Here is a 16,809-nt window from a genome sequence, read left to right on the forward strand (position 1 = left end):
AAAAAAAAAAAGAAATGGAAAAAAGATATTCCATGCAAACAGAAATCCAAAGCAAGCATGAATAGCTACATTTACATAAGATAAAACAGGTGTTAAAGTCAAAGGATGTAAAAAAGAGAAAAACACAGGCATTATATTATGATAATAGGATCAGTTCAGCAAGAAGATATAATAATTATAAATACATATGAACCAAACACTAGAGTACCCAGATGTATAAAGCAAATATTATTGGATCTAAAGAGAGAGATAAACTACAATATAATAATAGTTGAGAACTTCAACACCTCACTCTCTGCATTGGACAGATCATCTATACAGAAAATCAACAAAGAAACATTGGATTTAAACTGCAGCATAGACCAAATGAACCTAACAGACATTTATAGAACATTTCATCCAACAGCTGCAGAATATACATTATTTTCATCAGCACAGGAAACATTCTCTAAGACTGACCTTATATTGGGACACAAAACAAGTCTCAAAACATTCTTTTAAATCAACATTATTATCAAGTATCCTTTTTGACCAAAATAGAATAAACTAGAAATCAATAACCAGAGAAACATTCAAAACTTTAACAATACATGGAAATTAAAAATATATGCTCCTGAACACCAATTGGCCAATAAAGAAATTAAGAAGGAAGTTAAGAAATTATTTGAAGCAAATGAATATAGAAACACAGCACACCTAAGAGATAAGTTTATAGCAATAAATGATTACATTTAAAAAGCAGAAAGAATTTGAATAACAATCTAATGATGCACCTCAATGAAATAGAAAAGCAAGAACAAACCAAACTCCAAATTAATAGAAATAAAGAGATAATAAAGATCAGAGCAAAAGTAAATGAAATTGAGACTCAAAAACAATACAGAAGAAATACAACATGAACATTTGGCTTTTTGAAAAGATAAACACAATGGGCAAACCGTTAGCTAGATTAACTAACAAGAAAGTATAAAAGACCTAAATAAATAAAATCAGAAACAAAAAAGCAGACATCACAACTGATACCACAGAAATACAAAGAATCATAAGAGACTATTATGAAAAACACACAGCAACATATTAGAAAATCTAGAGGAAATGGAGAAATTCCTGGACGCATACAACCTAGCAAGATTGTACCAAGAAGAAATAGAAAGCCTGAACAAACCAGTAATGAATAATGTGATTTAATCAGCAACAAAAAGTCTCCCAACATAGAAAAGTCCAGTACTCTATGGCAGCATCAGTGCTACATTCTACCAAAGATTTACAGAGGAACTAATGTCGATTCTCAAACTATTCCAAAAAAGGTGAAGGGAAGGGAATTCTTCCAAACTCATTCTGTGAGGTCAGTATGACTCTGATCTCAAAACCAGATAAGGACACAACAATTAAAACAAACAAACAAACAAACAAAAAACTAAAAGCCAAGATCTCTGATGAAGACAGATGCAAAAATAATCAACAAAATACTAGCAAACTGAATCCAATGCTATATCAAAAATATTATATACCATTATCGAGTGAGATTTATCCCAGGGATACATGAGAGATTCAGCATACACAAATCAAGAAACATGACACATCACATCAATGGAATCAAACACAAAAATTATATTATCATGTTAAAAGATACCAAAAAAAAAAAAGCATTTGATAAAATTCTACATTCCCTCATGATAAAAACTCTCAACAGTCTGGGTATGGAAGGAACATACCTCAAAACAATAAAGACCATATATGAAAAACCCACAGCTAACATCACACTGAATGAGAGAAAGCTGAAAGTCTTTCCTCTAAGGACTGGAATAAGACAAAAATATCCACTTTCACCACTCTTATTCAACTTAGTTCTGGAAGTCCTAATCAGAGCAATTCGGCAAGAGAAGGAAATAGAAGACATCCAAATTGGAAAAGAGGAAGTCAAATAGTCTCTGTTTGCAGATGAGATGATCTTATAAATAGAAAAACCTTTGACACTACCAAAAAATTCTTAGAATTGATAAACAAATTCAGTAAAGTTGCAGGATACAAATCAGCATAGAAAAATCTGTAACATTTGTATATACCAACAACCTAGCTGAGAAAGAAATCACAAAAGCAACCCCATATACAATAGCTACAAAATAAAATACTTGGAAATAAATTTAACCAATGAGGTAAAAGATCTCTATAAGAAAAACTGTAAAACATGGATGAAGGAAACTGAAAAGGACACACAAACAAAAGGAGAGGCACCCTATGATCATAGACTAGAAGAATCAATATCGCTAAAATGACCCTACTATCCCAAGCAATATACAGATTCTATGTATTCCTTATGAAAATACCAATGACATTCTTCACAGAAATAGGAAAAAAATCCTAAAATTTGCATGGAATCAAAAAAGACCTAGAATAGCCAAAGCAATCCTGAGGAAAAAGAACAATACTGGAGGCATCAGAATATCAGATTTCAAAATATACTACAAAACAACAGCAACCAAAAAACAGACACACATATCAATGGAACAGTATAAAGGACCCGTAAATAGATCCACATATTCATTGACCTCATTGTGGTTGATTTTTGATAAAGACATCAAGAATATTCATTGGGGAAAGCACAATGTCTTCAATAAATTGTGCTGGGGAACTAAACATCCATAAGCAAAAGACTGACACTAGAACCCTATTTCTCACCATATAAAAAAAAAAAGCAACTCAAAGTAGATTAGATACTTAAATGTAAGACCTGAAACTATAAAAGTACTAGAAAATATAAGAAAATGCTTCTGGACATTGGTTTGGGAAAAAAGAATAGGACCTCAAAAACACAGGCAACAAAATAAAAAATAGACAAATAGAATTATATCACACTAAAAATCTTCTGCACAGAAAAGAAAATGATCAACAAAGTGGAGAAACAACCTGAAGAATGAGAGAAAATATTTTCAAACTATTCGTCCAACAAGGGGTTAAAATCCGGAATATAAGAAACTCAAACAACTCAACAGATAAAAGCAAATAATCCAACATGCATACATATGTAACAAACCTGCACATTGTGCACATGTACCCTACAACTTAAAGTATAATAAAAAAAGGGGCAAATGATTTGAATAGACATTTCTCAAAAGAAGACATACAAATAACTAACAGATAGATGAAAAAAAAATTTCAACATAGCGAATCCTCAGGAAAATGCAAACCAGAACCACAATGAGATATCATCTCATCCTAGTTAGAATGGTTATTATCAAAACACAAAAAATAAATGTTGGTGAAGATGTGGAAAAAATGAAACTCTTATATACCGTTGGTGGGAATGTAAACTACTACACCCATAATGGAGAATGGTGTTGTGGTTCCTTATAAAACTACAAATAGAACTACCATATGATCCAATAATTCCACTACTAGGTACATATCTCCACAAAAGAAGAAACCAGTGTATGAAAGAGCTATCAGCACCTCCATATTTACTGCAGTACTAATCACAATAGCCAAAATAGGGAATCAGCCTAAGCATCCATCAAGAGAGGAACTGATAAAGAAAACATGACATATGTACAGAAATAAATGCTATTTAGCCATAAAAAAGAATGAAATCTTGTGATTTGCAGCAACATGGATGAACCTGGACTCAATGTATGTTAAGTGAAATAAACCAGGAAGAGAAAGGTAAAAACCACATGTTCTTACTCATATGCAGATGCTAAAAAATTGATGTCACATAACTAGGGAGTAAAATAGTGGTTTCCGGAGACTGGGAAGAGGAGTAGGGGAGAGTGATAGAGAAAGGCTGGTTAAAGGATCCAAATGTATGACTAGATAGGAGAAATAAATTCTAATATTCTATAGTACTATAGGATAACTATAATTAACAATAATTCATTATATATTTTCAGATAGCTAGGAGAGAGGATATTGATTGTTCCCAACACAAGAAAATGATGAATGTTTGAGGTGATGGACATGCTAAATACCCTGATGTCATCATTACAAATTGTATATGTTAAAATATCACTCTGTACCCCATAAATATATACAATTATTATGTGTCAATTAATTTTTTAAAATATTTTTTAAAAGTGTGAGTCAAGAGACACTACCCCCAAATATGTGATGTGAGTAATAAAGACAAACAAATAAGAGATTTTTGTCTTTGGAAGTAAATAGGAACCACGCAAATTAGAAGTAATAAGGATCCACCTACAAACCTATAATTAAAAATGTTTAAGGCTTTGTGGTATATGATTAAAATCTATTTGGAACGGCTGGAAATGCTACATGTCCCATGAAGAAACACATTTGCAATGAGAGGAGTTCAATCTGCTTTTCAAATGGTGCGTTACCTCCTGTAGATATTCAAAGTCCTGAGACACAGGTCTCTTCAATCCTGGACCATCTGTCTCTGAGCAATTTTCTTCTCCATTGGGTCCAAGGGCTCCACTCTCTTCACTGGTTCGAATGACTCCCTTATCTCCATCACCCCCACTGCCTTTTCTTTCGCTGCCTATATTGGCTGCATGTTCTTCCTGATCTCCAATGGCTGCATTGTCCTCACTGGCTGCACTTCCTCCATGGCTTCTATTGGCTCTGTGGCTTCCATAGCCTCTGTAGGCTTCCTCTTTTCCACGACTTCCATCATAACCATCTTGCTTGCAGCTTCCATCTCTGCCATAGCTTGCCCTGATAACAAACTTCAATTAATGAAAGAAACCCACGCAATAAAAACACATTTGGAAAGTTAGCAAGTAGAGCAGAATTAGGATGTGTCTTATACAATATCTACCATGCCCAGGCTTGTCTTTGCTCTATGTGAACACTACTGGTATGATACAGGAAAGAAAAATGCCGCTATGTCTTGTCAGTCTTATTAATGCCACAGCCGCCACCAATTTCCCAGATGCATTTGGATGGCAGAGGGAAGAGAACTTGTATTCTTTGTTAGGTGCATGTATTAGGTTAGCAGGAAGAATATGTAGTTTTTTTTTCTTAAATATATACTATTTCATACATTAGCAAGTTCACAGACACATGAATGATTAAGCCTATGTTTTTAGCTCAACCACAACATGATTAATTCTTCTTGCAATATATCTAGTTTGTATTCATTTCAACATCTGCCTTTATTTTCTAACATTTGTACTGACTGCTTTGCTATAGAACTCCATTGGTCTACTACTCCCACCAAGGAAGTTCAGCAATACAGACCTCATGTCTTGTGGAACTAAGTTATTTAATTGCCAAAAATACTAAGCTTAATAAAATGTGTCAATGCTCTCTTTTTTGCATAGGAAACAAAATTAAACATATGTGCCTGTGATAATTCTAAGAGTAAATTTATTTCATGGTGGAATTCTTGATAGACTTTTTTGGTTGGAAAAAGTCAAAAGAGCTCTTGGTAATTTCTCCACCAATCAACCAGATAAAGATCATCTTAAATGTATTATATATATGGTGATATCACAAAAGTTTGAGAAATTAATAGCTATGTTTGCAAATACCAAGACTTCATCTTAATGCTTGTTAAGTTACACACTTGCTTTGTTGTCTTTTCTCATACTCAGTATAGTTTTATAGAGTAGGATGATTCAGTGGCAGTAATTTTAATAGAACCATCCAGACAATTCCAGTTATAAATTAATTATAAGCTAATAAATACTTGAATGCTTATTTTAAAATACACAAATGACACAAAATTAGATGTTCTGCATTAGAACAATTTAAAATACATTATTGACCATCAAACCATTTACCAAAATGCAAGTGAAATTAAGTCAATCTCTTGGTAATAAATTTTGAAAATAAACCAAAGATGCAAATGGCTCTGCAGTCATAAAACATGGAGAGTATAAGTAATTTTAAAAAACCAACCTTGGACAACTAGGTGCCTCATAATAACTATTATTTACATCATCAACAGACTTATTGTTGTCATCATCATGGTCTTTACAAACATCATTAGCCTGATCAACCTGATTATCCAAGTCATCATTGCCATTGGTATGATCATAGGTATCTTCATAAGTATCATTAGACTCATCATCATCATCACCATCAGTATCAGCACCGGCATCATAGAGTTCAACATAATCACCATCCTCTTCAGGTGGCTGAGCGACAGGTGCAGGAGTTAACCAATCATTCCGGAAGATTTCAGAGAGTGCATTATAGCCTACCCATTCATTTGTCAAGTATACAGGGGGTGATATTTTTCCTACTTTAAATCCATCTGGAACCTGTGTGCACAAGAAAGGTTAATGTAGTCTCTAGTAGCCTTTAATTTTCTTCTAGATTGGAAAGTTTCCAAGCTGACAACATTTTGAAATATACTTTAAATTGAAACAAGAATGTTCACTCACTAGATAGAGCCAAAATTTTACTGAGGATGAGATGTCAAAACCCAAACATCAGACTCTGATTATTAGTGGATCACATAGGACAAAATAAACTCACTTTAAAAAATTACCCATATTTGTCGGCTCAGGAGTGGACATTTGCTTTTGATGCTGGAGAGAACAGGTGATCTGATGCTCTTTAAAAATGGTAACTTCTCCCTTTTGTTTTATGCCCTGACATTGGGATTAACACACAGCTCTTGAAATTGATACGTTAATTTCCCAGCACTGGTTTTACGTGCCATGGGTTGTCTTAAAGGATCTCAAACACTTCCAAAGTGCGAATTAATCTAAATCCATCTTTTAAGTATGGTATGTATCATTTAACAACTTTTGGGCAATCTGGAAGGGATGTGTGTATGGTAGCATAGAGGTAATTACAAAATTGAAATAGAATAATCTGAAAGCCCATTGCATTAGGACAATTTAAAATCTGCATTAGAACAATTTAAACATGTTCACAAAGAGTTGGAAGATGTTTTATTTATGCAATCAGAGGACACTCTATTTTTTACTAAATGTCTTGTATTTATGCATTGCCTCATCACTCAAGGATTGCTATTAAACGCTGGACATCTAACACGTACCCCTCAATCTGAGATTAGGTTTTACAAATAGCTTTTTATCACTACTCTCCCAGACATGTTCTAACTGACACAAGAATGTGAAAATAAAATATTCTCTGATTGGTTAAGTGTTTTCCCATTTCAATTTTAATTTCTAAATTTTGTGTTCTGTGTATTCACAAAGCAATGAGAATCTATCTTTAAAATATTAATTAAAAAACTAAACTCTTTAACCTTTCCCTCAAGTGAAGGTGAGAATAAGTCAAAACAAATGAAAAATAAAAAATAATAGACATTAATGTGTTAAGATGGAAACTTACATGGATGTCAACCAGCAACTTCTGATCAATAGTAGAATAAGGCGGTGATGACTGAGACCTCCTTCCAGTCACAGGTCTCTCTTCCTCAGAAGAAGATTCTATGGAATGCCAAAAATACATTAGTAACAATGGTGATTACAGTCATTGCCTTCATTTGTATAGTGTATCAGTAAAATCCCTTATTTTTTTTCTGTTTTTTTTTTTTTCTTTTTGTCATTTTTATGATTCCATTCAGGAAATATCACCTGAAAATTCTCATGGGGCCAGGATCTTAAATTCTCTTTTCAGGGGTATTAGCAGGGGTTCAAGTTTTCTTCCATCTGTAGACCTACATGGCTGCTCTGTTTTCAATATTAAGTGTACACTTGCCAAATATCTCTATCTATGTAAGAAGATACATGGTCCGAATGATAGCCAAGTAGACACATTTTAAAAAAATGTATCAACAGTAGGAAGGGCTGGGAGTACCACTGGCTTCACATACTGACCAGTAGAAAAAAAACCCAACGGTGTATTTATTAGAAGATGATAGATTAGCCAAAACTCTCAAGAGGAGAGTTCATTCTTCAATCTTAACCCCTACAAATTTCCACCCAATGATATATCCAGATGTATTTCAATACAGTTGTGGAGTGAACTACTGAAAAGAGATAACACCCTTTTCTATAAAGCTGGGAACCTTTCTATAGCAGCAATATAAAACAAAACTTTCTGCAGTGATAGAAATTTTCTGTATCTGAACTGTCCATTAACAGTAGTCATTAGTCACACATGACTACTGAGCATTTGAAATGTGGCCAGTATGCCTGAGAAATTGACTTTTAAATTTTATTTAATTTTCATTTTACTTTTTATTTTAATAGCTACATGTGGCTAGTTGCTACCAAAATGAACAGCTCAATTCTATAGTGTAAATATTTCCATTTAAAATACAAATGTATCTGGTTTGGAGATTAGGTTTTTTTTTGGGTTGTGGTATGGTATATAACCCCTGTGATTAAAATCCAGTGAGAATATTTAATATGCTCAAAATTCAGGTCCGGGTGAGTGTACTTAGAAAAAGCTTCACTAAGAGAAAACTCAGTTTCCTGTTTAATGTTTTTGCGTGCGTAGATTTTCAAGATAAATACTATTGTCCCTCTTATTTTCAGTCTTGGTATACATAGCCAAAGTACAGATACTGCAACTCTAAAAGACATATATTTGCAAATACTGCTGTCCTTTGAGAACATTACACTGAACACATGCTAAAATTTGTGCCCCCGTCTTCTGGCACTACCGTACTTGTGCTTTTTTTTTTTCAGGAAACCATTTTCTTTTAAGTCTTTTGGTATGTCAGTAGACCAAATAAGTTCAAGTGACTGCACTAAGATTTTGAGACAAATTTGTAGTAAGGTGCTCTGAGATTTCCTCCATGATGAAGCATGTAATTTCATGGGAATATCAAATGGTCTGTGTAGCATAAACAATAAAATAAAAGAATTTTGGAACTGAAAAGACATTTAGCTATTATCTGCACAGATGCCTTCTCCCTTCTATCAATGTTATGACTGCTTTGGGATCTAATCCAGAGTTTCCTTATTTCAAAAACGTCACATGAATAAACCTTAAATTTTTAGTTGTTTGCCCAGTATTAGTAAAATTAGCCATAGTCAAGCCAGAAAGAAAAGACTTTGGGGAAAAAATTTTAAAAGTGTGCTTTTCACTCAGGCTTATCTAATTTTCACAACATAGTGTTTGTGTATGAGAGGACAGTGCTATTTAAAAGAATTCTGCCTTCCTCTGAGTCACTTAAGAAGAATAATATGTTTTTAAGTTTTGATCTTCAAATACTCACTTTTCAAAAAGTGAAGTACATCCGTATCATTTTTATTATTAACATTTAAAAAAAAAGTATGCTACATTTTTACATATGACTCAGAGACTCAATCAGCCATTTTTCCCTTGCTTAACTTACCTGGATTGCTTAAAACTGGATAATGCCAGATTGCATGATCTATGACACAACTTTTGGCTTTGTTTACCCTAATATTTCACAAATCTATAATTCATTTAAATTCTCTCAAAAGCACATCTTAAATAGTTTTTTGAAATTCACATCACGACTTTTGAAGTTATTTTCTATGATTTGATAGATTAATTGTTCATGTATTTTGAGTAAAATCGTCACTCTGTAACATTTAGGGATATTTATGAGATATTGTCCTATTTTGGAGAGGTGAAGTAACCAATTGATACATGAAACACACACTCACAGCCCCTCCATACAGTATTCTAATTGCTACCTATAAATTTTAAACTGCTGGAGAGGCCTCTCTCAAGTTCCTTTACCATATTTTTCTTATGTGTTATAGAAACTTAATAAAGTTGACTCTCCCCGCCTCCTTAGACAAATTCCTAACTGCTATCCAACAAAAAGAAGAAATTTCAGAAAAATTGTTTTCCATTTCTTAAAGGCCACCACTGACCACCCAATTGCCAAATACAATGGCCTTCAGGTCCTAATCCTACTTGGGCTCCCTGACACTTTTGATTCATTCCTTCTTGAAATTCTTCTTCCTTGACTTCTGAAATATAAATTGTTAAACAGTAGCTCTGTCTTTTGCCCACGGAAATTTTGTGCTTTGAATCACCTGATACTGCCAGCCAATTCTGACGATTTTGCGAACTCCTTTGTCTGATGTCAATGGGCTTCTGAGCTTGTTCCAAAAGAGACCGCTGAAGAACGCTAATGAAAAGACAGAAAAGCATGTGCCATGTCCTAACATTCATAAAGGGAATGTGTAACTCAACATAAAGTCCAACAAAAAGTTCTGTTTAAACATATGGGTATATATCAAACTGAAAAAGAAGTATAGCTTAAGTAATAATTTCCAATTTCCATTTTCCCCCAAACTTGCTATTTTGTGTAGAATAGAGTAATGATTTCCAAAATAAGAAAAAATATGTTTCCATAGAGTGTATGTTTCCTTTATATATATATATTAATTTCTAAAAATTTCTATAAGCTTTTAAAGCTAATATTCAGACAATATTTTTACTTGAGTAACACAGCAATAAATATAACCTTATAGTGTATGTGAGTATTTTAACATAATAAACAAGTTACTGCTATGTCATATATTCTATTGTTATTATCCAGATTTTTAAATGCTTGAAATTCATGTTCTTAACGTCCCATTCCTGATTTAAATAGCTACACTGACAGACAAATAGAGCACTTTCATTCTTACTATTCAAATTTAAAGAATATTTAGAGAGTTGCTTTGGACTAGTGCTGCTAAATTTTACAGTTATTTTGGTATTTCTATATGGGAAGGACTTTGGTTATTGATTTAGGCCTGGAACAGACAAAATTTTTTCCATGGCCGCAAATTTCAGGAAAGACTTGAGTTTCATTTACGTTAACTTCATAAATTCAACTATATTTAAAGGCAATGTATTTGTTAATCATAAATTCAAAATCCTTTTGTAAGGTGAACAATTACTCTGCGTTTAACATCAAGTATGGATTTTCTATATTGGATTTTATTAAAGTCATGTTCCATGACACCAAAACCAACTACTCAAAACTAAACTGCTTTCTTTCCTTTGAGGTCAGATCGACCATGACAATCCATTCATTGAGTGCAGAGAAAAAGAAAGTTCCCAGTCTTGCTTTACAATTTTTCAAGATTTCTGCACTCCAGTTAAATCTGAAGACATAATTGTGTGTGGTTTTGTAAAGTAATGAAGCAGGAAAATACATACTACATAACATTAACTGTATGCCATCTGACCATACTGTCCAATATCTTGAATATAGTGAGTGTTCAATAAATATTTACTAACTGAATCAATATAGGCTAAGTTCTCTCTATTGTGAGTTGGGGCTGGAGAGGGTGTGATTTTCTTTAAAAATCTACCTTAAAATTTGGTTTTCAAATATAACAGAATGCACACAATATCTAAAATATGGAATGTGAACTTTGAAAATTACTGAAGATCAATATTACAAAGATTAAAAAATACAGTGACTGGTGTCAACATTATATATGATATTTTATTTATATAATGTTGAGTTTTAGATTTGATTTTGACTATAGGACATTTTTAGGCTTACCCATTCTGTGGCATTAGCTTCTGAAGTTAAAGATAATTGGTGTGTGTGTTTTATCATGCAGCACATGTATGAAAATTCACTTGAAATTTCATATCTTTTTATCATCGACTACTAATTGAATACTGTCAAAGTATTTATTGTTATTGTTTCTTTTTAAAATTGTGAATCTTGCCATCTATTTATCAAACTAAATATCACAGACACTGAAGTATGACCAAATATGAAAGATATAGGTAATGGATCATTGCAGTTAAGGTTTTAAATGTGGGCCAAGAAAGTCAATGGTGATGATGTTGTCACGGATATTTTAGTTGACTTCACAAAATGTAGTATCAATGAAATAATTTTTAATTTTCCATTTGATAATTATGAATAATTTTAATATAGAAATCAAAGACACATACCTTGAAGAGAATTCGACATGATGTGCATGATCCTGGTTGTTAGGCACAGAAGGGGATCTCTCTTGAACCTTAAAGACACAATGCAATACTTCAGTAGAATTCTTGATCATAAGTTGTTCTGAGCTGTTAATTTGTGGAAAAATGCCTGTTTTCATATATATTTTCCTAAAATCTAACATAAAATATATTTTTAATAAATAGATTCTATTTTATAATTACTTAAAACATTAGACTTGCTTAACCATAATTTCTGATGGTATATTTGATCTTTAGTATAGGAACAGATTCTGGAGCTCATATAATCAAAATCTTAATTTATTGTTGAGGAATCTGTAGCCTAAAGAGGAAAAATGACTTTTCTAAGAATTTCATGTCAAGTCAAGGGAGCATCTAAAATCAGAATGCAGGTCTCCCAACGTCTAATTTAATGTTCTTTCCATGTTATCACATTGCTTTTTATATAAAGTTTAAACTTCTCACTCAGAATTTCAGTTCTAATTCTTACACACTCATCCTTTTATGCTAACCCTAGATTTTCAAAAGTTGTCACACACACATACATACATTTCATTAAAATCTCTCTAGTCAAAACTGTCCCATCTTTAAGAAAGTATGTTTTTCTGCTTTACAATTTGACTGTACTATCATAATTAGTGTTCCAAGTACTGTTTCAACTCTAAATAGATTAATCTGCATTTTACTAATCATACAATCATTGAATATAGCCAAATACTCAAGAAAGGGTGCATATAATAAGCCAGCTTCCATCAATGGGGGAATTTTACTTTCTGCCAACATTGGTAGACAGGGCCAGGGAATGTTGTCTTGCCTCACTAAGTCTTGTATCACCAAGTTTCTACTCAAAGAAGTTTCAGCTGCCCCAAACATAGGTCATTCTGACATGCAATAAGGCAGTCATACTAGATTCTTTAAAAAGGAAATTTAAGTGTGTTACTTTTTTAATCTAGCATATTCATGCTGACAAACTCATTCTATACTTTCTAGAAACTAGAGTAGCCTTAGTACATTATTTTTTCTTTATGAAGTGACTTATCAAGGCTCTCTCTACACTCTGAGAGACAGGTAGGTAAGGGTAAGCATCTGCCTATTTTTTTTTTCCACTTTCAATTGATATAATTGGTATCATATGACCCAGTCTGGGACTTTTGGTTTATGAAGCTGATCTTTGGAAGTTTATTGACCCTACTATTAATCTACAAAAAGATTGTTTTAGATGGCTGGCTATTAGGAATACTGGCTATGATGATGATGCTACCTTGTCTAGACAAGAAAACCTACAACTCTGGCCTCACCAATATATGTACTAAATAGGATACTACAAACATAGTCATGAAAACAGAAGTCAAAGTGGACACTAGGACTAACTTAATTATTCTTATAATTGTAAAACAAAACAAAACAAAACACAGATTAAATGACCCAGACCCTGTCACAAACTGCATCCCAGACCAGAGCTAATCAAGGAAAAATATTTGTGTGTTTGTGTTACAAACTGAAACTGCCAGCATTTTTCATGTACAATACTTTTGCTTAAAGAAAGACTGACAAACTGTGATTATTCAAACTCTGGGTATTTGGTAGACATTTTATTTTTAATGAATAAAGTAAGCCTGTCAAGTTAAGGGGAAAAAACAGATGCTACAATTTAGCAATGATAAAATTTGAGCTTGCAAAGGAAAATTAGAATTTTCAAACATATCTGCTACCAAGCATTTGACAACTTAGCAATATTCAGTAACTTTTATGATGTACTTGATGGTAACATTAACAAATGCTGTTTTTTGATATTGTATAATGAAACGTGTAAATGTCTAGGAAGATCTACATACAAAGTGAACTAATATTTTCCAACTGACCAATGCATGAAGTTAAAAATCATGCATAAAACAAAACATCTATTTATAGCATAAGATAGACAAATTGAGTTTTATTATTAACTGAATATACAACATTTCATTGATATGGTTTTAGATTCCACTTCTCTAGTTTTGGTATATTATTCAATAATTTACTCAATTATCTAAACAATCTATGAAAATTGTCCCTTTCCAACTACCTATGTGAGAGAAGCTAGCTTTTATTCGTATACTTCAACCAAAACAACACATGGCAACAGATTGAATGCAGAAGCACATGTGAGAATACAGCTGTCTTTCATTAAGCAAGATAGATTTAAGAGACTTACAAAAATGTAAAACAATGTCAATCTCTCTAAAATTTTGTTTTGGGAAAATACAGGTTTTTCATTAAAAATGTGTTTCTTATGTTAACATGTAGTAGTTTCATTACTTTTAAATGAATTAATATTTCAAATGTTTTTCAGTTTTAACTTTTAATAAATTAAATATTATATGACACAATCCATGTAGTAAATGAAAGCTTTTTGAGGTCCTCATTGTTTAAGAGTATAAAGGGACACTGAGACCAAAAAGCTTTAGAACCACTGTTCTAGGTTCTTACTAATGTCATAACAACTCATGTTGAAAAATTTACCTCAATTTTTTTAGGATTTGAAATGTGTGGCTGCAATGGCTCCATTTGGACTTCAGCCTGAATCGAATGAAATGCTTCATCATTGTCTGATGATTCATCTTCTTTGTCCTTTGAAATAAGAAGGAAAGTAACTGTTTTAATTGTTGTTAAAATGCAAGTGATAGGAACAACTTCATCATCTTAATGCTGAGTTGTTCATATGTATTATATAATATATAATTTAAAACAATACACAATTTAAAAGAACAATATCCAAATACTAAAAATGATTTAAACCAGTAGTTTCTAATAGTGTTTGGTTCTGGATCCCTTTCAGAATCTGAGAAATGCTATAGACTGTCCACAGAAAATTGCATATAGACACGCCTATTATATATATTTTCTGGTGGATTGCTGACCTCCTGAAGTTCATCTACAAGGTCCAGGTTAAGAATCTGTGGCCTAAAACTTGATTAACTCATAACACCAAACTTACTGTCACATTTAGCAAGCTATTATAACTTCAAAGTTTGGTCTTCCTGAGCATTGGAAGATCTTTCTCCCTAATTGAGCTCTAGGAGTTTAGGAAACTGTTTTCCCCTTTAGTCCAATCAATATTATCTCTTCAACTGAAAGATTAATAAAAATGCATTTTTTTTGTTTCTTGCTAGTGACTTAAAGCACCCACCTACGTCTCTCAACTCTAATAAAATTTCAGGTATTATGAAAGATCTGTGACTTCGACTATATTATCATTAATTTTCTTTTCCTTTATATTTTCTTCAATGACCACATATAAAGATATAAATGCTTGTACAAGAGCCTAGAGTCATGAGACTGGTAACTATTATTTATTGACTTTTAAAAAATTTAGAATGGCTTTCAACATGTATGTTTAAAACAATAAATGACAATAAGTATGTGCCATGCTGGTATCACTGAATCTTTCCGAGATCAATGAAAGTCTTATTCATAAATGTGAAACCCATAAGATCTAATTGATTACTAGGGCTCATCGAAAATAATCATTAGCGTTTTAGATGAGCTAGTTTTGCCAAATGTCACCATTCTAGACTTAAACCTCCCCTTTCTCCATCTAGTTTCTTGCTCTTTATAGTTCCCTTTTTCTCTGAGAGCTAGACATCCATTTTCCCTTTTGGGCCTTGCTTCTCTTGCTGCTCCTACCTTTTCTCATGTTAAACATGTCAACAAATTAGCATTTGTTTAATTGGCTCAATGTGCACAAACTCAAAGAATTTCTTATGTAGATACTCAGATAAAATTCATTTGTAATTACTGCAACGATTATTATTAGGTAAATAGATATGGATAAAAGGGTATAAATTAGGATCATCACAATGATTCCTTTTACACAAATGGATGTGGGGAGTATTAGAAAACAACTGCTCCCCTAATCTTATCTAACCTCATTAATTTGTTATCAAGCCCATAATTCTTCATTATCAGTTTAGACCTACCAGATTAAATTCAATAGCTCCAGGAAAATCATATTCACTTTTCATTAAATGATTTTTGAAACAATTACGTTTTAGTGACTGTTCCTAGATAAAATGGAGTTTGACATACTATATTCCACATTTCTAAAGGGTACAGATGAAACCACCCTTATTAATTTATAAAATTAATCACAGAAGAAGAGAGGGGAGGAAAAAAATATACCAAGTTTGCAGCACGTTTAGCATTAATCTTTAGGTCAGCTTGCTCTCTGACCTCCTTCCTCAATAGATGTTTGTTGTGTATTTTCCTAGAATCACGTAGACCTTGTTGCAACATCATCATTCCCCTTAACTGCTCTGTAGATAACAACTTGAACATTATGAAATGTTGTTTTCCCTTCGAGATATTTTTTCAGGTCTTGCATACCAGTGAAACTATTGTCAATCAACTGGTTTGAAGGATAACAACTTGACTGCTCTGTAGATAACAACTTGAACATTATGAAATGTTGTTTTCCCTTTGAGATATTTTTTCAGGTCTTGCATACCAGTGAAACTATTGTCAATCAACTGGTTTGAAGGACCCCACTGACGCCAATTGGTCTGAAGGACCCCACAAGAGGCTGACTCACCAAAAAATGCAGTTTCCACATCCCGATGATGTCAAGGACCATCAACCTTACCCTGACCAATCAACAACTCCAATTATCCAGCACCTCACCCTCTACAATCCCCTTAAAAACGCCAACCCATAACTCCTCCAGGAGATGGATTTGAGGGTCTCCTCCCCACCTCCTCACTCCATGCCCTGCTGATCATTAAACTCTTCTCCTGCTGCATCCCTGATGCATGTGTACTTGGTCTGTTACTATGCAGTGGGCATATGAACCTGTTGGTCTTATAACACAGAGAATAATTTGTAAATTGTTTCATGTTCTGTGAGGCCACATAATTGATTAATTATGTAAAACGGGCAGCACATTAGTGAAACAAGTCATAAATATGGTAACCATATACAAAATATTTTGGAAACTGCTTTGCCTTCTCATTTTAACCTTGATTTAAACATCCTGTAGTACAAAAA

The 16,809-nt window shown here is 32.9% G+C and overlaps 1 protein-coding gene across 1 annotated transcript in view; it reads right to left on the minus strand.

Annotated features, from left to right (window-relative positions):
* Positions 1-16,809, minus strand: part of NRK (Nik related kinase) — a 134,620-nt gene that overhangs the window by 30,644 nt on the left and 87,167 nt on the right. Inside the window, exons 14-19 of the mRNA XM_011958335.1 lie at positions 14,290-14,397; positions 11,776-11,843; positions 9,903-9,997; positions 7,270-7,367; positions 5,860-6,224; positions 4,335-4,671 (exon numbers count right to left, since the gene is read on the minus strand). Of these exons, the coding sequence (XP_011813725.1) occupies positions 4,335-4,671; positions 5,860-6,224; positions 7,270-7,367; positions 9,903-9,997; positions 11,776-11,843; positions 14,290-14,397 (1,071 nt within the window). The remainder of the gene's footprint in view (positions 1-4,334; positions 4,672-5,859; positions 6,225-7,269; positions 7,368-9,902; positions 9,998-11,775; positions 11,844-14,289; positions 14,398-16,809) is intronic.

The sequence above is a fragment of the Colobus angolensis genome, unplaced genomic scaffold (genome assembly GCF_000951035.1).
Source record: "Colobus angolensis palliatus isolate OR3802 unplaced genomic scaffold, Cang.pa_1.0 Scaffold469, whole genome shotgun sequence".
Classification (NCBI taxonomy): Eukaryota; Metazoa; Chordata; class Mammalia; order Primates; family Cercopithecidae; genus Colobus; species Colobus angolensis.